Here is a 24,004-nt window from a genome sequence, read left to right as displayed (position 1 = left end):
CCCAGCCTCCACTAAATTCACCCAATGTGCCGTCAGGGAGATGTAGTGGCCCTGCCCGCCTGTGCTTGTCCACGTGTCCGTTGTTAAGTGGACTGTGGCAGTAACTGCGTTGGTGAGGGCGCGTACAATGTTGCGGGAGACGTGGTCGTGCAGGGCTGGGACGGCACATCGGGAAAAGTAGTGGCGACTGGGAACTGAGTAGCGCGGGGCCGCCGCCTCCATGATACTTTTGAAGGACTCCGTTTCCACAACCCTATACGGCAGCATCTCAAGGCTGATGAATTTTGCTATGCGGACGGTTAACGTTTGAGCGTGCGGGTGCGTGGCGGCGTACTTGCGCTTGCGCTCCAACAGTTGCGCAAGCGACGGCTGGACGGTGCGCTGAACTACACTGCTGGATGGGGCCGAGGACAGCGGAGATGAGGGTGTGGGTGCAGGCCATGAGGCGGTAGTGCCTGTGTCCTGAGAGGGGGGTTGCATCTCAGTGGCAGGTTGGGGCACAGGGGGAGAGGCAGGGGTGCAAACCGGAGGCGCTGAACGGCCTTCGTCCCACCTTGTGGGGTGCTTGGCCATCATATGTCTGCGCATGGTGGTGGTGGTGAGGCTGTTGGTGTTGGCTCCCCGGCTGAGCTTTGCGCGACAAAGGTTGCACACCACTGTTCGTCGGTCGTCAGGCGTCTCTGTGAAAAACTGCCAGACCTTAGAGCACCTCGGCCTCTGCAGGGTGGCATGGCGCGAGGGGGCGCTTTGGGAAACAGTTGGTGGATTATTCGGTCTGGCCCTGCCTCTACCCCTGGCCACCGCACTGCCTCTTGCAACCTGCCCTGCTGATGCCCTTGACTCCCCCTCTGAAGACCTGTCCTCCTGAGTAAGCGTTGCACACCAGGTGGGGTCAGTCACCTCATCGTCCTGCTGCTCTTCCTCCGAATCCTCTGTGCGCTGCTCCCTCGGACTTACTGCCCTTACTACTACCTCACTGCAAGACAACTGTGTCTGATCGTCATCGTACTCCTCACCCACAGAAAGTTGTTGAGACAGTTGGCGGAAGTCCCCAGCCTCTTCCCTCGGACCCCGGGAACTTTCGAATGGTTGGGCATCAGTGACGATAAACTCCTCTGGTGGGAGAGGAACCGCTGCTGCCCAATCTAAGCAGGGGCCCGAGAACAGTTCCTGGGAGTGTTCCCGCTCCTGAGCAGGTGTCATTGTAGTGGAGTGAGGAGGCTGGGAGGAAGGAGGAGCAGCAGACAGAGGATTCGGATTTGCAGCAGTGGACGGCGCAGAACTGTGGGTGGACGATAGGTTGCTCGAAGCACTTTCTGCCATCCACGACAGGACCTGCTCACACTGCTCATTTTCTAATAACCGTCTCCCGCGTGGACCCATTAATTGGGCGATGAATGTGGGGACGCCAGAAACGTGCCTCTCTCCTAATCGCGAAGCAGTCGGCTGCGACACACCTGGATCAGGAGCTCGGCCTGTGCCCACACCCTGACTTGGCCCTCCGCGTCCTCGGCCGCGTCCACGTCCTCTAGGCCTACCCCTACCCCTCAGCATGCTGTATTACCAGTGATTTGATTTCACAGGCAGGAAATAAATTGGCGCAAGACTGCAGCCAAATAATTTTTTCCGTTTTTTGAAAACGAAAGGCCCCACTGCCTCTAGTGAATGAATAATCTAAGTTTAATAACTGTGCTGTGTCCCTGCTAATGTGTCACAGAACGTGAGGGTAGCAGAGTTATTAACTCTGGCAGAGCAGGTATTTTTTTTCCCAATTAAGGAAAGCAAATGGCGAAGCCAGGAGTAAAACGTAGCTGGGTGCGTCTGATTTTTAAACGTTGCACACGCAGCCGACACGTGTCCACCGCCCTTAGGACGGACAGAGGCAGGACAAATACAATTATTTTCAGTTTTTTTCCACCAAAAGGCAGCACTGCGTATATTCAATGAACATGAGAAGTTTAATAACTGTGCTGTGGCCCTGCTAATGTGGCACAGAACGTGAGGGTAGCAGAGTTATTAACTCTGGCAGAGCAGGTATTTTTTTTCCCAATTAAGGAAAGCAAATGGTGAAGCCAGGAGTAAAACGTAGCTGGGTGCGTCTGATTTTTAAACGTTGCACACGCAGCCGACACGTGTCCACCGCCCTTAGGACGGACAGAGGCAGGACAAATAGAATTATTTTCAGTTTTTTTCCACCAAAAGGCAGCACTGCGTATATTCAATGAACATGAGAAGTTTAATAGCTGTGCTGTGGCCCTGCTAATGTGGGACAGAACGTGAGGGTAGCAGAGTTATTAACTCTGGCAGAGCAGGTATTTTTTTCCCAATTAAGGAAAGCAAATGGCGAAGCCAGGAGTAAAACGTAGCTGGGTGCGTCTGATTTTTAAACGTTGCACACGCAGCCGACACGTGTCCACCGCCCTTAGGACGGACAGAGGCAGGACAAATACAATTATTTTCAGTTTTTTTCCACCAAAAGGCAGCACTGCGTATATTCAATGAATAATAACTGTGTTGTGGCCCTGCCTACACAATTCTTTCCCTGCAGTATCAATGGAGGGTGCAATGCTCTGCAGAGGCGATTTTGAGAAGAAAAAAAAAATGCAGCACAGCTAACAGCAGCCAGCACAGTACTGCACATGGTTAAATATGGCCCTAGAAAGGACCGTTGAGGTTCTTGAAGGCTACACTCACTCCTAACACTCTCCCTGCCTATGCAGCACTTCTGTCCCTAATGCCGGGTGCAACGCTCTGCAGAGGCGATTTTGAGAAAAAAAATAATTGCCACTGCTAACAGCAGCCAACACACAGCTATCAGTGGCCCTAATAAGGACCTTTGGGGGTCTTGAAGCCTACACTAACTACCAATTCTTTCCCTACAGCAGCTCCGGTACAAACAGCACTGTCCCTCATCTAACTCACACGGCATCTGAGGCGAGCCGCGGGAGGGGCCGACTTTTATATTCGGCGGACACCTGATCTCCCCAGCCACTCACTGCAGGGGGGTGGTATAGGGCTGGAACAACACAGGGGGAAGTTGTAATGCCTTCCCTGTCTTTCAATTGGCCAGAAAAGCGCGCTAACGTCTCAGGGAAGGAAGTGAAAGTAACCCGAACACCGCATGGTGTTCGTTACGAATAACGAACATCCCGAACACCCTAATATTCGCACGAATATCAAGCTCGGACGAACACGTTCGCTCATCTCTAACAAGCATATATCTTATCAAAAATTTGTACAGTATATTTCCATCTGTTTACTTTATTCTGGACGCACATTTGAAAAACTTTCGGTTTATTTAACCATTTAAGAGACGTACAAATTTAACATTGATTTTCAACATTTTGAGGAAAATTTTGTTTTCCTACACAAAGCCAAGATTGCAACAGCTCATAGGTATCAGAATGATCGATACCCCCACAAATGACCCCAATTACAAAAATACACCCCTTAATGTATTCACTGAGGGGGGTCAGGAGTATTTTGACCCCACCGATTCTTTGCATTATTTTTGCAAATAACTCAACATGAAATTTTATTTTTTCTCCTCTAAATTTCAGATATTTTAAAGACAGTTTTTTTTTCTATAGTGCGCATGAAAATGAGGATTTGCCCCCCAAAATGGATACCCCTGTTTGTCCTGTGTTCAGAACCATACCCGTTGTGGCCCTGATATGTATGCACAATGGGGCCCAAACTTCAACTGTCTTAATTAACTTTTATCCAATTGATAATGGCGATCATGTGACCGGGGACTGCTCACCGCGGCCCTCGGTCACTGCTCCAGGCTCTCTGCTACCTTCAATAGCCAGGAGCACGGAGATTTTAAATTTCTTGGTTCCCCCCCAGCTTCTGAGCTTGCGTCCGCCATGTTGGCGATGGGCGCATGCGACGAACCTGGGGAAAGGTCCGCTGATAATGATCCCATCGGGGGACATCGCCGGAGGCCTTAGGTAAGTAATTTCACCTCCCCTCATGGTTCGGATCCGTGACGGGAGGTAAAAATTGTTTTTACTTCTACATGATCGCCATTATCCATTGGATAACGCCGATCATGTGACCAAGGACCGCATACCACAATGACCCGCAAAATCCCCAAGCTCACGGCTACGTTTGATAGCCAGAAGTGGGAAGATTTTAAAGTACCCCGGCAATCTGCGGCTTTTGCATCTCTTCACCATTTTAGCAACAGGCTTGTGGGCAGAAGCTGGGGTAAGGTCCACAGATAAATCCTGGGGCCTTAGGCATGTTATCTCATCTCCCCTCATGGATATAATCCGTGGGGGAAGATGAAACTATTTTTTTTCCTTGTTTATTTACTTTAACATGATTGCTGTTATCCATTGGATAACCGCGATCATGTGACCGGAAACCGCATTCAGCGGCTCCCGGTGACGGCTCCCTGCTCTCGGCTACTCACACTAGCCGGCAGCAGAGAGTTTTTAAATTTCCCGGACCTCCTGGCCCTCTGTGCATGACTTAATAACGTCTGATGCGCATGCGCAGACGCCGGCGTCAGGTCCTGGAAGACCAGAAGGCCGCGGAGGATGGGAGGGGGGGGGGGGGGGGGGGGCGGAGTATTCTCAGCTCCCCTCATGGATCCGATTTGTGAGGGGAGTTGAAATTTTAACTTTTTTTTAAACTTTGTATTGACTTTAAGCAATCGCCAGTAACCAACAGCAGGGAGCAGTCACGTCCACAGCCCACAGGGCTTTAATCCACAGAAAAAGCATGTTTTTACGGCTCTGGAGATTAAAGCTCAGCAAACTACGACGTAAAAAGTCTATGGCATTGTCACTAACAGGGTTAAACTCATGTTAATAGTAAGTAGTCAGTAATCCACTGCCATAATATGCAGGGATTCTTATTTACCCCATATAAAGTTCAGCTCTTCTAGTAGGATTTTCCTGATATTTTCTTAGTTGATCGTAAAGAGCTTTCAGCACAAAGAGATGATTGTCGAAAGCCATCCAGTGAGGAGAATGGTTCCAAAAATACACTAGGTATTACAGATACCAAGAAGTGGAATAGATTTGGCACAACAGTGACATTAGCAAAAATTGATGAAAAGACCATAAGAAAATTTGTCCAGAAGGCCTGCCAAGGGGTGTACAGCAAGACTAAAGGAGCTGCAGGAACTTCTGGCAAGTACTGGTTGTGTAGTGCATGTCACAACGATCTCCCGTATTCTTCATATGTCTGGGCTGTGGGGGAGGATGACAAGACGGAAGCCTTTTCTAACGAAGAAAAACATCCAAGCCCGACTAGGTTTTGCCCAAACCTACAAGTCTGCCAGAAGTCTGTGGGAGAACGTGTTAGGGACTGATGAGACTGGGACTGGGTTTGGCCATAATTACAAAATGTATGTTTGACACAAATCCAGCACTGCGCATCACCAAAAGACCACCGATCCGCAGTGAAGATGGCGGAGCAGTATGTGTGGGGCTGTTCTGCTGCTGGAACTGGGGCTTTAGTCAAGGTGGAGGGAATTATGAACAGTTCCAAATATCAGTCCATTTTGGCACAAAACTTTTGGGCTTCTGCTAGAAAAATTGAAGATGACTTTTACCTTTCAGCAGGACTACATCCGAAGACATACCTCTAAATCAACCACAGACCGGCCTCATCAGAAGGTCAAAGTTATGAAATGGCCCAGCTAGAGCCCAGACCTGAATTCAATTGAAAAGCTGTGGGGTGACCTGAAGAGGGCGCTACGCACGAGATGCCCTCGCACTATGACAGATTTGGAGCACTTTTGCAAAGATTGTAAAGTCAAGATGTGCCCTGCTGATGGACTTTGATAGCAGTAAGCCTTTGTGGGTAGGTGTCTAAGGGTAGATTATTTTAGTTTTTTTTTTTTTGTGGTTGCATAAATATGCACACTCTAAGGCTGCCTGTCCACGGGCGAGTTTGAATTGCGTTCCTCGCAGCTATAATCCAGCTGCAGGGAACGCAGTGAAAGCTCTCCATAGCTTTGCTATGGAGAGCACTTCCCCCCTGTCCACGAGAGGAGAATCATTGCGATTCTGTGAGATAAGGCTGACCGCGGAGATCCGCCTGCAGGCTTCTGCTCCAGGGCGGCTGCCGCGGTGGAGATCCACCACGGGATACCGCAACGCCCATGGACAGGCAGCCTAAGGCCGCCTGCAGACGGCCGGGTCAGATCTGGCTGCGAGAATTCTCGCAGCGGGACCAGACCTGAGTGCCTGCAGAGAGCAGCGCGGCACTCACCCACACCTGCAGCTCTGTCTCTTTCATGTGCCGGCGCATGCGCAGACCAGAGCCAACGAGTGACGTTTCTGCACAGAAATAGAGCATGCCGCAGTTTGTTTTCTGCGCGTGATTTCGCGCAGACAAACCGCAGCAGTTTGCATAGGATTGCGTTTTCAAATGCAATCCTATGGCAGCTTCCACGGGCGGAAATTCTGCAGGAAATGACGCTGCTGAATTTCCGCCTGTGTGCAGGAGGCCTAAGACTGCCTTCAAACAGGCAGAAACAAAGAAAACAAAAAGACAAAAAAAAAAAAAAAAAAAAAAAAGCACGAAATTTGTGCATTACGCATAAATATGAAGCTTATTCGCAATGTTTTCATGCATGGCACCCCAATGCTACGTGGGAAACGCATCACAGCATGTTCTTTCTGGGAGATCACCCCTTTTTTTAAAAAAAATTGGGGCTGGCAGTAGCAGCGCTGGCCCCATTGAAAGTAATGGGAGGACGTCGCGATCACCGACAGTTGCGGCGGAGGTACCATTCATCCCTGCAGTGATGCAAGGTTGTTTTAATATGAAAATGCCTCGCATCCACTGGGCTTTCACATGGTGGGGACTGCGATATTGGGCCGCGATTCACGACCAGATATCGCACTCGCCAGTGTGAAGGAGCTGTAAGACTAATCTTTTAGTGAGGGGAAAAAAAAAAAAAATAACAGTTTGTCTGTACAATTCCACTGGAAAGCAGACATAATGGGCGAGTGACACTAAAGGCGGAAATACGTCTGCAATGATTCGCCTGTCAGATTCTACCAGGGGTGTGTAGACTGTATCCGCTGTATTTGCGGTTTGAACATTCTATTACTTATTTAATAAATACACAGACACGATTCTTTGTTACATTCTAGCATATTTATTACCTCAAGAATAAAGCAACTTTACATAAAAGAGTAAATTAAAGTTCCCCCTTCTATGGCCATTATATATGGAAATGGCTTGTTTGGGGCTAATACTGAGATGTGGCTGGCATTCCAGATCAATACAGTAGGGGCATAGCCAACACTGACCTCCAGGAGGAGGAGCTCACCCCAACCTGAGAATTGTGCACATACAGTATATATATATGTAACGGTCTTCACATGCCATCCTCAGCAGAAGAGCGTCCAATTCCTGAGCATCACAACCCAACGATGCCAACTGTCGTATGGACTTCCTGTACCTTGTAGAATACATGTCAAGAGGCAAATGACAATATATTAACTAATTCTTACCTATATATTACGGTCTAAATAATATTCAACCCAAGGAAAAGATGGACTAAAACAGCAATAAGCTGACCGACTGAGTTAGTTAGATGCGCAATACCCTCCAGCAGGGGGTGCAATAATTACAAGCATATCAATAATACTGTTGGGTACATCTGCCAACCTTCAGCATTCCGGTGTGTGGTCAAGTTCTAGGCCAATTTTGCTGCCCATAGATATACATCAATGACTGATATTGGATATCTATCATCGGGCTTGCAGAATCTCACCATGATTCGCAGTTACCCAGTACTATTTTTTTATTGTTACTCCGGGGTGAGCTAGATAGGGGTCCATCTTTTTAAGATACAATGAACATGGGAGCTTCCTATTGTAGATAGAGAGTCAACGAGACTCCATAATGCACAATGCTTTAATACCCCATCTAATTTGCATAGCCACACCTCCTGCAGCATGTGGGTGACATGGTAAAGTGTCATGGCCTTTGGGGGCATCAGGCATTCTCTTTCCTAGCTGAAAATCTTTCTTTAGGCCAACAATAATTTAGTGTCTATGGATAATGTAACACGGAAACGAACATTCAATAAGTTAAATGTATCACACTGAGTCGCCTCAAGTTGACAGTTGTGTACAGTAAGGCAGTTATTACATCATAGATGCGTCCTATAGGAAACAAGCAAAACAAAGAGGTGCATTCATACCTGGGTTTGGTGCCTTAGTTTTGACCCCGGAAGTTGTTTATCGCAATGGCAGAATATACTATTATAGTAATGGGGTTTTTAAATACTCCAATTACAATGTGTGTGAAACGTTGTCGCTCTCAGGGCATGCTATTTTTGAATGTTAAAGCATAGCAATTTTTATTGCACCAATGCATCTTAAAATGAAAAAGTGAAGCAACTTTGAAAGTCCTAAACATATCCTATATGCAATCTGGGTCTCCACTCCGAAATAGCCTTATATCTCCATGGTAACAGACTACAATATAAACCCAGCGTAGTCTGATCCTGCAGTAGATCACCATACATCTGTTCCCTACTTGTTACCCATGTAAGCAAGACCTCCTTCACAGGATTTTATTTTGGGTCTGTGTGCCATGTGTGGAATTCAACGGACAGCACACGGCCCTATTATATCCTATGAGGCTAAAAAACATACCACGATTTTTTTTTCACCCTGTTAAACACATGCATGTTCTATTCCGGTCTGTTTCAAGGATGAGAAATAGTATATGGCAATGTGCAGGGTCTGTGTATGTCTGACAGCACACGGGCTAGTATCCAAGTACTGTCCGATGAGAGGCGCACCCAAGTCTGTCGGGCACAACTTGCACTTCCGACTAGTCTCGCCTACCTCTTAGGCTAGATCCACAGATGGAAGGGGGGGGGGGGGGGGGGGGAGATGACTGCAAGAATAGATTACAGTTTGTTTGTAGTCAGTTACTATTGAGACACATGGCTCTGCATAGGAGCTGCAGCCAAACTGAAAATGTAAGATTTTTGATCTAAGCTAAAGTTGCTTCATTCTACAAGATTAGACCTACTGCAGCACGTCCGGTCACAGATTTCCCATGGTTTTCATGGACAGGAATGGAAGAAAAAAAAAAGCAGCCACATTTTTTAAATTATTTGGCACAGGTGTAGGCATGAAAAAAAAAAAAAAAGCTACTTAACCATGTATCGACCTGTCCATGACACAAAGGGTGTATCAAAAAAGAAGCGTGGGTTATGACTGGGCAGAGTCACACTTTTGAAGTTGAAAACTGCAGCCTCATGGTATAGAATTGTGAATTAAAGTCTCATTCACATTGTGCGGTGTTGGAGAAAGCCCTCAAAAACCTGCTGTTTTCTATCCATCGTCGTGTTGCAGCAGCTCCAAATTGACTTTAATTGGAAAGCCATTGAATTGAAAATGTATGTAATAAAACTAGTCATGTGGTCTTGTGAACCCGGCCTTAAAGAGGTTATCGAGGAAGCACCCGCCGGGATACAATGGTGTCGGAGCAAAAGTGCTGCTCCGACACCTGTGTAGTGGCTGGTGCTTGTAATTGGCAGCACAGCTCTCATTGAAATTAATGGGAGCTGCTCTTGTAATTGCAAGCTGGGGTCCTATTGATTTCAATGAGAGCTGCGCCTGCAGTTATGAGTGCCAGCCACTACACAAGAGTTGGCGCAGCGCTTCTGCTCCAACCCCGATGTCTCCAAGCGGATGCTGCCTGGATAACCCCTTTATGGTCCTTCTATACAGGCCAGTTTAAAGGACCTACACATGCAGGGGACAATCAATAATTAAGGGGTTGTCAAAGCTAATTTTTTTTCTTTATTATTTTGGTGCATGGGGGAGGGGGGGGGGGGGAGCTATTTTTCCCAAAAAATTATTCAAGTTGGACAACTCCTTCAATACATTTGTTGCCTAGACATGCTCATTGTTAGACAGCAAATCCCATTTTAATGCGGATTGTGCTGCCAACAAGTATTTGCTCGTTAGCTGGCTGATGGCGGCCCTGTTTACCCAGGCAATAATCGGGAACAAGCACTTGTACGAATGCTCATTCGGCCGCCATTATCGGCCTGTGTAAAAAAGCCTTAGCTAATTACTCCAATAGTTGAGCAAAAAAAGCACATACTTACATTGCCAACACATTTTTGGAAAGGTCAGTATAGAGCAGTAAGTACCGAACACATTTCTTGTTACCTGACTTCTATAGTCTTGTGGTCAAACTCATATCCACTCTATCTTAATGTGGACAACCCCCAATGATCTATCCTCAGGGTAGGCCATCAAGAGCAGATTGTCGGGGGTCTCAATTGGCCAGACAAAAACTCAAAAATCCATCTATTCTGCAGCAGCCTGGTGCGGTAGTGCAGCTCTCTCCTAGTCACTTCAATGGCGCTACCATACCAGCTAACGCAGAGCGGGCAGTATTTTGAGATTTTTGGCTGGCTGCAGGCTCTCTCATCAGCGGATCAGTGGGGGCAGCTGGGATGTGCGCACGGGGTCTTGGGTGACATGTTCAGAACGGAAACAATTCTGTTGAAACTTACAATAAACCGCCATCTTATTGCATACAAGTTTGGGCTCCCGCAGCACCTGTATGGCATCTTTAGCTGCTTAGGTGCAGGAAGCATGGCTTTAATAGGGTTATCCTAGGATGGTAATGTTCATACATTTCTGGTAGTCTTGTTAGCTGCTCAGCAATGTCACAGTGACAGGTCCAGGGGGCGCTGTGAATGTGGAGAGACAGGCACTCTTCATCTGCAGTACTGGATAGGTCACAGTTATGGCGCCTACCCTTCAAGGTTGTAGTCTATTTAAATAACGGTATAAATGCCTTATTTCTTTTGTCATTGCAACTTTTTTGTAGTTTTAATACTGAAAAGGTTCTACTTGGGTTTGAAGGGGAGAGATGCACTCACAGACATACAAGAGGAGAATACATGTAGCAGCAGAGCGCAGAGGAATACTCTGCAGAGCTTTAAAATACTGATGCAGACCATCTCTGCGAGCAAAGCCAATGTTACAGCAAAGGACCTATCCAAAAACCACCTTATAGAAAACGGGTGCCACAAGACAGGTATGTTGTATCTACCCGCCATGTTACCACCGGTCAGAAATATATAGTCCGACAGCGGCACCACTTATCTATAGAGTCATATACTACCGGCTGCTACATGGTAAACAATTAGTCCTGCTTCTAATTAAAGTGAACTAATGCCTGGTGATTTTCAGGATATTGGACAAGTAATAGGTATGGTTTATATATTACGTACCAAACTATTCTTTTTGGGACTTCCAGGACCACTTTATGGGGTGAGGGAGAACAGCTCAGACCTGTAACTTTAACCCATGAGACGGGTCTACAGAGAACCTGAGCTGCAGCTTTGCCACAGTAATAGCATTATACACACCTACATTAATAATGTTTTTGTTGTGCGTAACAAAGCTTATTCAGATAGCTGGCCATTGGATTATTCATACTTGAACCCAAGTGTTCAGAAAGGAGGGTGCCAACGCCAGCGGCTCTGCTATGGGCCAATGCCAGCGGGTCTGCTATGGGCAGTGAGAAGAGTGCTCCGCAGGTAACCGTTGGAGTACAGTAGAGTGCAGGCGGTCACGCTATAAACTTAGTCTGAATAGGCCTCACTTGCCCCCAGGTCCCTTCCCAGCACTAACATCTTGCTTGGTTCTCTGGATGCGATTAAATATCTCTTTAAACAGGGCCTTGTACTCTGGTTGACTCTGTTCCAAGCGTCGGTCCGCCGCCTCTAACTGCAGAGTCAGTGCTCTCTCCGGCTCCACTTCCTCTGCAGGGAGGTCTCTGCTTGAATTGTCTCTGGACACCGGGCGAGAAGTCTGCACTCCAGCATGGCAGAGACTGTCCTCATGTTTCCTGCATTTGGCCAGCAGCTCCTCGTAGCGTTCCAGCAGTGCATGATATTGCTCATCCACCTCTCGCAGGATGGACATCCCACGGCGTCTTGTATTGTTGGCATGTAGGGTATAATTCCCTTCGTGTCGGCTGGCAGCATCTCGCCCTACGATGTCGCTCAGTGCCGTGTCGCTGCAGCTTTTCCTGACAGCTGAGTTTGGAGATGCTGGATTCTTGCTCATCTCTTCATCCCCCTCTAATGGCTCTGGGTCATCTGTTTCTGGGGTCTTGTTAAGGGGCTCCAGCAAGGTCTGTGATAGGCTGTCTCCTCGGCTTAGAAGATAGCGTTTTACCTGGGGACATTGTATGAAATGGTTATTATCACGCATACAGTGCAGTAATAGAGTTGTGAAATGAAGGCTGAGAATTCATCTAGTCAAATATTCTGGGCTGCACCCACGGCTTAAAGTTAGTCACCAATCTCAGAAACAAGAGACGGCTTTGAAAGAATGATTGCTCTTTGTCTTTGTGCGATTGTCTTTCCGCACACAATTACAGCTCTTGTCTAGAGGAGTCACTGGCAGGGATTTATCAGCGCAATTACATCATAATTGCATGGAAATAAAAATGGCACTTGGCATGAACTACATGCTCATGGATGGCTCTGCCAACATTTTGTGCATTGTTAAGGCCGATTTACAGAAGGGTATTTTATGTGTTCCCTTCCTAAACAGTAAAGGAGAAGTTAAACCAGTGCGTTATGCAAACTTGTAAAGACACAAAAATGGAAGGCCGAGGCCCCAGTGACATCTGTGCACGGCCCCTGGTGTCATCTCCACTGTCCGGCTTTGTCAGAGCCGAACATTGACTAGAATACAGTCCCTGCTGCCTCCCGCACAGATGTGAGTAGGGCCTTAACCCCTTAAGGATCGGGGTGTTTCGGTGCTAAAAGGGCTAGACACTTTTTAGGGATTTTACTTACATGGTGTTTTGCTGCTATTTTTTTTCCTTCAGCTACCAAAATTAGCACTATGTAGCCTGGAAAGGAGAAGGTAGAAGTAAAAAACACTTCTACCTTCTCCTCCAGGTCCTCGGCTGTATTTGACAGCTGAGGACCCGACCTGCTCCTGCTTGATTGCAGGAGCAGAGGCTTTAATCCCACGCTGTATTTTTGCTATCAGCCAGGATTAAAGCCTGGGACCAAGCACCATAAATTTACGGTGCTTGGTCCTTAAGGGGTTAAAACAAAAACTATCATCTAATATTGATAGCAATGCCTCTCCACCACAAAAGCATTGTGCGTGGGAGTGCTGAACGAACCCCATTTAATATCATATGGAGTAACTATTCAATATATTACGTGATGACACATGCTCTCTTCAGCAGCTTTTGGTGGGGCTACTTACCTACATTTGGTTGTTCACAAGTCCAGGACAGACGATTATTATTTTGAAGGAACCTTAACACCTTCCTGTGTCATACAAGTATGGGATGCACAGGGTAGGCATACTCACTTTGTCTAGGTTACAGAAAGAAAGCCTTTAAACTTACTCTTTAGAGGACAACATTTGTCAAGGGACTCGGGGCGCAGCGAAGAGGAGTTATATTACATGGTGCTCCCCTTCTTCCCAGATTGGCCACCAATACACGTCTTCCTGGGGCCTCTGTGGATGGCAGTAGCACTCCCGAGCAGCAGCAGTCAGGAACTACATGCAGCGTTCTTGGGCAGCACTTCTCGCATGTGTAGTGTCTTACTGCACAACCAGGGCTCAGTGTGCATCGGGTAGTCTAAGAATCGCCACAGCCATCTTGGAAGAATCAAGGGGGGGCCCAAGAACACCAGCATTGATGGCAAAAGTAGAAGGAAGGCACCAAGTAACTTAACTCCTCCCGTGGCTTCCTGGACACAGTGTCACAGGACCGGAGGGTCACTTTAATGCACTAAAAAAAAGTAAATATACATTCACAATTAGAACTCTTTTACACGGATCGATCACCGATCAATAAGATCGTCTGCTCGTTTGTCGGGTCTTAACACAGACTGCTTCAAAATGTATAAGGGTCATCCCCCATAAGATCTTCACTGCTGTGGGCAGCAGATGCTCCATTTACATAGGGAGATGTGCTGCCGATAATTTTTTTGTGCCTATTAACACTTTTGCCCTGTCACCGGGCTGTGTAAAAGACCCTTAAGTAAGGGCGGCTTCAGACGACCGTATATCGGCCGGGTATTCACACCGGCTGATATACAGCGTCCCTCTGCAGGGGGAGGAGGCTGGAAGAGCCGTGAGCAGTGCTCTGAGCTCCCGCTCCTCTGCACTATTTTCAATGAGAGGAAGCGGGACAGGGGCTAAGTTCTGTGAATTAGTTCCACCCCCATCCCACCTCCCCTCATTGCAAATAGTGCAGAGGGGCGGAGAGGGGGTGGTGAGTTGGCGGAGAGGGGGCGGGAGTTCAGAGCACCGCTCACGGCTCTTCCAGCCTCCTCCCCCTGCAGAGAGGGACGCCGTATATCGGCCGGCGTGAATACACGGCCAATATACGGTCGTCTGAATAAGCCCTTACACTGTAATTCTAATGATCTGTAGAATAAAAACATGTTATTTATGCCTTATGTAGAATGGAGGATTAGAGAAAAAAAAAAAAAAGGAGAAAAATAAAAGGGATAACTTGTTTTAATCTCCGATTTTCTCAAAACTGTATTAAGAAGTAAAAAAATGTAATTATATTTACTCCATAATGCTGCAATTCAAAAGTATAAGGCCTCATGTCCACGGGCAAAAGAAGATTTTAGATCCGCAGCGGATCACCCGCATGCGGATCCGCACCCCATAGGGATGCATTGACCACCCGCGGGTAGATAAATACCCGCGGATGGTCAATAAAAGTGAATAAAAAAAAAAAAAAGGGAGCATGAAAAAAAAAAAAAAACGTGACATGCTCCAATTTCGTGCGGGTCCCCCGCAGGCTTCTATTGAAGCCTATGGAAGCCGGCCGGATCCGCGGGAGACCTAAAATAAGAATAACTTACTCGCAGCGGACCGGGCGGGTCTTCTCTTCTTCACGGCCGGATCTTATTTCTTCGACCCGGCGCATGTGCCCGGCGCATGTGAGCGGCACGCTGCCAGCGTGCCGAGCACATCCGCCGGCCGAAGAAAGAAGATCCGGCCGTGAAGAAAAGAAGACCTGCCCGGTCCGCTGCGGGTAAGTTTATTCTTATTTTCAGCGCTCATGTCCGCGGGGCAGGAGGGACACGCTGCGGATTCTCCATGGAGAATCCATAGCGGGCCCGATTTTCCCCGTGGACATGAGGCCTAACTTTCAAATGATGCTTTCTCCTGAATGAACTCACTTGTTTCATCTGCTGTAATTCCTGCAGCTCATTCTCCAGCTCCTTTATCCGCATCTTGCAGTTTTCCATCTCACACGCTCTTTGCTCCAGCTCGGCATACTCCTGGATGACAGCCTGGTACTCCTGCTCTGCCCTCTCCTTCCGCTGCCGTTCCTCCGCTACCTGCGCTCTCAAAGCATTTAAAGCCATCTGCAAACGCTGATTTTCCATCTGCAACGGTCTTTGAGACAGGTCCAGGCAAGAAGCATGCTTGCTGACGGTCTCCTCATACCTACAAGCAATAGTGATCATTAACAGTAACACTGGGATGAGATTTCAACCATGTAGTTATTTTACCAAGGTCACTCTCATATTTATGGATGGCATTTAAGACTTTTGGGCACAAATACTAGTTTGCCCGATCAAAAAGCAGTAGGAAGCGGCCGCTGATTAGGCAATAGACAAGCAAATGCTCATTCATCAGCTGATCACATCTTTTGCGCAGCCAAGGGGAAAAAAACCCAGAAACCATTCCTACTCGTTGGCAGCACAGCTCGCTTTATAAAGGTTCACGAGGGATGAATGATCTATGAACAGTTTTTTCTTCTCCCCACCGTCTGAATTATCCTGCGTGAAGACTATGTAAATAAGTAGTGATCTCACTAATCAACATGCGTTACACAACTCTCTCTTAATGCCGCTTTATAAGTTGGCAGGGGTCACCTGCCAGCCTATCTAGGGTGTGTTCACACCTGGCAGATTGGTTGCCGAAATTCATGTGACTAAAAATCAGTTGAATTCATCAGCATAAAGTAGTTTCTGTGGTAAGCACATAGATTTCTGCAAGCCGCATGCAGATCGATAGAACAGCTGCGGAAAGTGCAGTAAAAAATCCGTGGGAGTGAAGAACCTCTTGTGAAGAAGTCAGCGAGGAGGTCATGTGGTCCTCTTCATTCATTCAGCCGCCCTCCCCAGCATTCCACGATTGGGATGCCATTTGGATGTTGTACCTTTTAACAGAGCACTATTAGGCTAGTTTCACACAAGCGTCTTATCGTGGCGCTTTTACTGCGATAGAACAACGGCCGAAGATCACGACTACATGAAGCATTGCCTTCCAATGCATTTGTTCAGATGGGAGATTTTCTGGTGCATAAAATCAGCCGGCCATAAAAGATAGCGCAAACGGAGCGCATTCCGGCCGGCCGGAAAAGATAGGTCTTTTCCTATCTTTTGCTGGAATACACCGGCCGTTGCCATAGACTCCTATGGGAGCCTATGAGAACCATTAGAAAAAGGAAAGGGGGGAGGGACACTAGCGTAACTATAGGGAAGGCAGGGGATGCGGTTGCACCCAGGCCCAGGAGCCTTAGTTTGCCCATAAGGCCTCTCTTCTCCATATGGGAAGCCCAGTACTATGAATAAAGCATTATAGTTCAGGGCCCTGTTACAGGTCTTGCATGGGGGCCCAGGAGCTTCAAGTTACGCCTCTGGGGAGGGAGTTTAGCAGTAGTTCGTGCTTCTAAAGTCCCTCCCCCTTGCCGGCAGCACCATAGGCTGGGGAGGGAGTTTAGCACGATGAACTCTGCTAAGCTCCCGTGCTGTAACCTCCTGGCAGCCATCAAGAAGCAGAGAGGGGGCAGGGAGTTTAGCAGGGCTGAACTCTCTCCCCCCAGCCAGTGGTATTCCGGGCTGTGGTGTGTCCACGCCACACCCAGCCGTCTGAATAGGCGAGGAAACGGGAGATGCAGCCACAACTTGGTCGTAGCTTCTCGTTCCTGCGATTTTCATCCGCGATTCGGGTGCCCGAAAATCGTAGCGCCCGTATGAAAGAGCCCTTAGGGTGCATGCACATGGAGCCAATTCAATGCAGATTAAGTCAGTGTCAAAAGCCACACAGAAAGGTGCAGATCTCCATTAAAAACTGCTCTTGCATTGCAGCCCTATTGTTTGCAATGGGGCTGGCATTAGTAGCACTGGCCCCCACCGAAAGCAATGGGAGAACTCCGCGATCCTCTGCCGCTCGAGTATTCCCTGCATCCCCGAAGAGATGCGAGGCGGTTTTCACATAACTACACCTCACATCCACAGGGGTTTTACATGGTGGCAAGTGAGATATCGGGCCGCGAATCACAGCCCAAAGCGCACTCGCTTACAGCAGGTTATAAATGTCGTACTAAGAATTTAATTCCAAATCCCAGTTAGGACCATATACATATCTCAAGTGTGTAGGAAACGTTAGAAAACCTCATATTACAATCATTCTTGGAGAAGTTTCCAAAAGCTGAAGTACTTCCCGATATTGCTGTGGTCAGATCTTCGTACTTACCAGTAATTGGAGCACAGTTCACGTAGACAAGGAAAGGTGTGGATAGTGCGGCGTCTTTCTCTCTTTTCCCTTCTGGTTCGTACTTTCTCCAAACCTTGTAATTCTTCAACGTGTCTCTGCAGATCTTCTACCTGCCTCTGTAAACCATCTATGGTATCTGTTAAACTGGAAATAGACATCTCTATAAATATATTGCATGTAATGTTGCAGTGTATTGGCGTGACAATTGCAAAAAGCTACATTTTTGCAAAATGACACTAAAATAGCCTAGTTTTGCATTGATTTTACAGCAACAGAAGCTCTTTCTGGTAGTCATGGCAAAAAAAATAAAACATGACAGCAATGTCTGAAGGTTCCCTTAGGCTTTGCTGTTGAACGTGAATGATTACTAGAGATAAGCGAGCATTGCCCTTAGCGAGTACCTGCCCGCTCGAGACAAGGTTCGGGTGCCAGCGCGGGGGAGCGGGCGGGGTGGGGGTGGGGGAAGAGAGGGAGAGAGAGATCTCCCCTCCGTTCCTCCCCACTCTCCCCCGCAGCTCCCTGCCCACTGCCGGCACCCGAATCTTGTCTCTCAAGCGGGCAGGTACTCGCTAAGGGCAATGCTCGCTCGAGCAATTGCCCTTAGCGAGTATGCTCGCTCATCACTAATGATTACGCCTGAACATACCGCTTGGGTCTTCATACACATTCTTCTACAATGTGTCGTTTCCTCACCTTTCTATTTTTTGTTGGGCCACCTTATTTTCCTGAACAAGTCGGCCGTTGGTGGCTTCCAGGTCCCGTGCTACAGTGTCCAGTTGCTCATATACCTTGGCGTGCTGTTCGTTCACCTGGCGGAGCATCTCCAGCTGCTTACTAAGGTACTGCAGAGAATACAAAAATCATAAAGCTCAGATTGTTTTGGGTCATTTCCACTGAGAGTCGCAACAGTTCAACTTATACACAACAAATAGTTAATTCAAGGTGGTGATCAACTTTTATAACAGGTCAAACAGCCAAGTCACAAGAGTCAGATGGATGTGATGGAAATCTAGGCTCACACTTGGAGACTTCAGTCACATCACGGATTTCAATAGACAAAAGGGGCAGCAGATTCTACAATCTTTTTCTCCTCAACTTTAGTGAGGATCTACGCTGCCAAACATCCACCAATGTGACCCTTATGAGCCGTACATGCATGCGTGTGAAGGGTTAAACAAGAAGAAACAGCTGTCGGCCAAATGAACTTTAGGTTCTAGCCATCTAAGGTGTAAGGCCACCTTAAAGGGGCTGTCCGCGTTATGAAAGGCCATCTCCCAGGTTCCCCATGGTGTAATATAACAAATCAGCCGATACTTCCCTCTCCCCGCTCGTCTACCGTTGCCGGTCTCCACTGTGTTTGTCTACAGGCTGCCGGTCACATCCCATATACCTGCCGCAGCAGATGACAGCATTCAGAGATGTCCACTGAGAGCAGTCATTGACTGCAGTCAACCTGACCTGTCTACTGCTACCTCTAAAGAGAACGTCAGCAGGAAGACTGGAGCCGACGGGACGAGCGGGAAACGGAGACGGGCGAGTATCAGCTGCTTTCTTATTACTCCCCCGGGAGACCCAGTGAGATGGCCTTCCATAACTTGGACAACCTCTTTAACTAGTCTTTTACCACACTTCAGTAATAGTTAAGATTTAGGCCAGTGATACATGAGCTTATACCGACCGCATTTATAAGTCCATAATATGGACAAGTGTCCCGGCCTGACCAAAACTCCAAGGATTATAGGAATCTTTATGGTTCAGGTCAGGACAACTGCGGTCAGGCCTGAACCTCATCGGTCACCGGCCAAGACACTGATCATGTGTCTATAGCTCCAGCATTACTCATTTAAAAGAGGACTCTATTAAAATACATCCATAGAACGGTAAAAAGCTGCTGGGTGGAACACCCTTTAAATGCCAGCGAGTTTACATGAGGATATATCCCCCTTGGTGGATTTCCAAAAATGTCTGGATGCTGCAGACAGGAAATGTCTCAATATACCCGAGGAGGTATAAGAGCCGGATATACGCTCAGCAATATGGAGCTTTAATTTATGTGATGTCCATCCACTGTATTGCTCACAACAGATATGCCATTTAGGTTATTGAATGTACTTAGTGCTGGCACAACTTACACATTAATATATAAGAAGTCTGGGATGTTGTAGAGGAAGGAAGCGTTTTGGTTTGTTTTATTGAAGAGCGCAGAACACATCCTGATTGGGCACATCTGACACAACCTTTAGTCAGGGGCCAATATAGAGATGCCAAAGCAATATTGTTGTAGAAGCTAGAAGCCATCACATTGCCCATTGCACGTGTTTTCTTGGTGACACATTTAACCCTTTCCAATACACTCTCTGACCTCCGAAGACATTATGATTTAAGCCTGTACACCTCCTATGTTGGCAGACGTCCGTCGGGGTTCTCTTACTGTATATTGCCAGCCTCTCTGCTGTCGGAGCCTATCCAATCTGTCACCTCATGCAGTACTGGCTTTAGCCAGCAGATAGAGCCATTGTATAATGGCAGAAAAGGAGTAAGCCCCTAGGAAAACCAGAACACAAATTCGATTGGAAAGGGTTAATACCTGGCTGGAGAATACGGGCCAGGGGATCATCCTGCATAACAATAGGTAGCTTTTTTTAGTCCAATTTGTTTAATGTAAAAAAAAACAAACCAAAAAAACCCCCAAAAAACACTAAAATGAGTAGAAACAAAAAGAAACACTAAGAACAATTGGCTGCAGTATCAGGTGTTGTCTGAACTGTGTCAAACAATTGCATTGTCATTTAGATTGTGCCAAATGGTCAGATTTGGTTTCTGATGCCGCCATATTTAGGATCCCACTGTTGCACCATCGTGGTTACCACTTGTCCGAAACAACAACTTGATCAGAACAATCTTCACTTTTGGCTCCAATAAGCTCTCCTACTGGGAGGTTTGTAACCACATGAGGGGGTGACAACTCTGCGCGTGTAATAAGGAGGCTTCCTATACAATTTAGTATTCATTTTCTTTGACGATAACGAAGACATCAAGAATCTGTTCTGATCAAGAAAGGAGAGAAACTAAATGTTGCTGAAAAGTAAAAAAACAAAACTATTGAGATCAGAAAGAAAATCAGAAACCAAACTGGGGGAATCCTGCCAGATAAGTAGGAGGTGCCTATACGCCATATAGACAAAAGTATTTGGACACTGCATGTTTTTCATAAGAAGTGCCTACTTTCCACAAGTTCTCTGTAAGTCTGGGCAGGAATAGCTCGCCATTCCTCGTGCCAGGCTGCGAGAAGAGATTGTTGTGGAGATGGGCGTGGGTGGCGGTGTCGTACCCGTCGCTCCAGTTCCTCCCACAAGGGCTCCATCGGATGAATGGTTATTACAAACTGAGCAGCTTTTTATTTTACCCATGCCCTTCCCAGCAGACCGTGCGGCAAACTCAAGATTTGTTGATTTTCTGCAGGGTCCAAATATTTTTGTGCATATAGTGTATATCTACCATACCAACAGATCTTTTGTAGAAATGGGTTATGGGAGGCAGATAGACAAGACTTTTCCCATAGAGACTAGAGATGAGCAAGCATACTCGGTAAGGCGATATACTCGAGATAGCATCGCCTTTTCGAGTACCTGCTGGCTCGTCCCTGAAGATTCGGGGGGGTACGCGGGGGATTGCAGAGCATGAATGGCTCTGCTGTGGGAAATAACCATATAACGTGAGGAAACATCTATGGTGGTCCAAGAATAGTGAGCCAAGCATTCTAATTTAGCTGTAACAGGGCCTTAGTATCTTTAATGTAGCCAGGAATTCTGGTACCAATGGTTGAAGTAGATCATCATGCCATATACTGCGACGTTCAAACAGTGAGCCATCACTAAAGGAGGAGGAAAGAGGTCCTTGTGAATTTTTGGTAATGCATAGAATGTAGGGCACTGTGGAGAGTCTACCAACAAATAGTTTTTGGTCTATTATCCCTGAGGACAAACCTTCCTGTAGCAATTAGGATAAAGCAATCTTAAATGTTTGTTGGATCAATATTAAGAGACCAGTAAGTAGAGGTGTCCGATAACACTATATGTACTTCCCGTTCATTTAAGGCTTTGTCAAGTATCACAATAGAACCGCCATTATCTGCAGGACTATAATAAAAGCATTGAGAGCATGCGTTCTGCGCTTTTTTTTTTTACAATAAACCAAAAAAACTTTCTTCCTCTACAACATCCCAGACTTTTTATATTAACTCATTTATAAAGGCCCTTTTACACGCAAAGATGATTGCTCAAAAGAGGACTTTTGAGCCATCATTTTGCATAAACTACTAATTGGTACTAATGCCAATTAGTAGCTTATTAATGCGTGTGAGCCACTGGGAGCTATATTCAGAGGTCTGTCAGCTGAGACAATGTTATCAGTAGAGATGAGCGAGCGTACTCGCTAAGGCAAACTACTCGAGCAAGTTGTGTCTTATGTGAGCACCTGCCCGCTCGTCTCAAAAGATTCGAGTGCTGGTGGGGGAGAGAGCGGTGAGTGGCGGGAGTGAGCAGGGAGGAGCGGGGGGGGGGGGGGGGGGGGGAAGAGAGTGAGAGACCGCTCTCCCCGCCGGCACCCGAATCTTTTGAGACGAGTGGGCAGGTACTCGCATAAGGCACTACTCGCTCGCTTGCCTTAGCGAGTACGCTCGCTCATCTCTAGTTATCAGCGCTCCCCACAGAGAACACAGTGTGAAGTCCCTGCTATCAGCTCTTCTGCCGAACAATGGATTTTATGCTGAACATAAAAAACATCGTTCTGCTGAAAAGTGAAAGATGGACACATTTACACGCAACGATTATCGCTCAAAGGATGGCTTTGAGCAAATTTTGCGAGATCATCATTGTATGTAAAGGGGCTTTAAGTGCTATTCAATGTACATCAGTACATTAACATTACGTTTTGCTAAGCATATCTCTGGCTCTAATCCCTCCTTGGATTTATTGAAATGTTCCCTGTCTGCAGCATCCAGACATTTTCTTGAAAATACACCAAGAGGATATATCCTCATTTAACCCTTTCCAATCCGCTGTCTGATGTCCAAAGACATTCTGATTGAAGGCTGTACAGCTCCGATGTCAGAAGACATCCGGCAGGGTATTCTTACTTTAGATTACTGGCCGCTCTGTTGTCGGCGGGGGGGGGGCCTCTCCAACATGTCCCATACCGCAGATGGCACCATTGTAAATTGGGAGAAAGAGAAGCCCCCTAGGAAACCCTTAATCCAAAATTGGATTGCAAAGGGTTAAAGACATTGGCATTCAAATGGTGTTCCACCCAGCAAGAGGTGGATATTGGTCTAGAAACGTGCTTTCAAGAGGAGCTTATTGGATTATGCGGTTAAAAAGCAGATTTCCACATGGCCAGTTAATGAGCGGGGCACTTCTGTTACCTCAATCTCCTGCACCTGGTCCTCATTGCTCAGGTACATCTGTTGCAGAGATACTTCTAATTCCTTGTTGCGCTCCAGCAGGGTCTTCCCCAGTTCTGCTGCCAGATGCAGATCTGATAAGAGAATAAGCCTTGTCAATTTCAAGTTATTACAGGGAGTGAGCACCAGAGCTGTACGAGTACTACGTGGAATTAGGTTCGGTATTGCTATCCCCTTTAAAAGTACAGTATATATTATATATTATTCATCGTTCTAATAGGATTACTGCATGAGAGGAGAAGGCTTCTTAAAATAGAAAATTATTATTATTTTAGACTGTCAGGCATCGCACATTCATAGAACAAAGGATGACTCTTCGGTAAAGAAGGGCTGCAGGTACAAAGTGGATAGAAACGTGACAATATTGTGCTGGATCTCAAAGAATAATCATGCCGTTTGTTGATTAAAGGTCCTTTTACACGGCTAAAGGTCCTTTTACACGGCTCAATTTAAGCCAGATGACAAGCACAGATATTGGCGCTCACTTAAAGGGCCTTCACACAGGCCAATGCAGACTGCATGGTGGATGAACAATCCTCAATATGATTGTGCGCCCCCCCCCCCCCCATGTGCGCCCCCCCCCCCCCATGTACTTTCATCAGGGTCAGCAGCACATCCTTGTTTACATGGGGAGATGTGCTGCCAACAATGCCAATTTTTACGACTGCAGAAAAGGTTTGGTCACCCAATAAAAGAGTGTGCGTTTGTCAGCTGATTGGCAGCACCTTCACACGGGTCGATGATCTGGTGGACAAACATAATTTCCCAATCAGCCTGTGTAAACTGCCCATTTCTTCATTAAAAGGGTTATTAAAGAAATCAAGTACATATGGGTCCCTAAAGGCTATTAGCTGCCATTATAAATTACTTTTTTCCCCATTCTTGTGTCCCTCTCTGTGCCACATCTGAAGGTTGATGGGCAGTGTCATATAGCTAATGTCTCTGCCTATATCTCACAAAATACCTCCTGCTCAACATTACCACCATTCAGCCTCCTTTCCCATCTTACAATTGA

General features: G+C 46.9%; 1 protein-coding gene across 1 annotated transcript in view; it reads right to left on the bottom strand.

The window, feature by feature from the left end:
* Positions 1–7,112: 7,112 nt before the first annotated feature.
* CDR2L (cerebellar degeneration related protein 2 like) overlaps positions 7,113–24,004 on the bottom strand; it is a 27,771-nt gene continuing 10,879 nt past the window's right edge. Inside the window, exons 2-6 of the mRNA XM_066585968.1 lie at positions 22,951–23,063; positions 18,222–18,370; positions 17,508–17,672; positions 15,200–15,470; positions 7,113–12,200 (exon numbers count right to left, since the gene is read on the bottom strand). Coding sequence (XP_066442065.1) covers positions 11,619–12,200; positions 15,200–15,470; positions 17,508–17,672; positions 18,222–18,370; positions 22,951–23,063 — 1,280 coding nt within the window. The 3' untranslated portion in view covers positions 7,113–11,618. The remainder of the gene's footprint in view (positions 12,201–15,199; positions 15,471–17,507; positions 17,673–18,221; positions 18,371–22,950; positions 23,064–24,004) is intronic.

This window comes from Eleutherodactylus coqui, chromosome 13 (assembly GCF_035609145.1).
Source record: "Eleutherodactylus coqui strain aEleCoq1 chromosome 13, aEleCoq1.hap1, whole genome shotgun sequence".
Classification (NCBI taxonomy): Eukaryota; Metazoa; Chordata; class Amphibia; order Anura; family Eleutherodactylidae; genus Eleutherodactylus; species Eleutherodactylus coqui.
The sequence above is the reverse complement of the archived record's forward strand: the minus strand, read 5'-3'. Positions and strand labels throughout refer to the sequence as shown.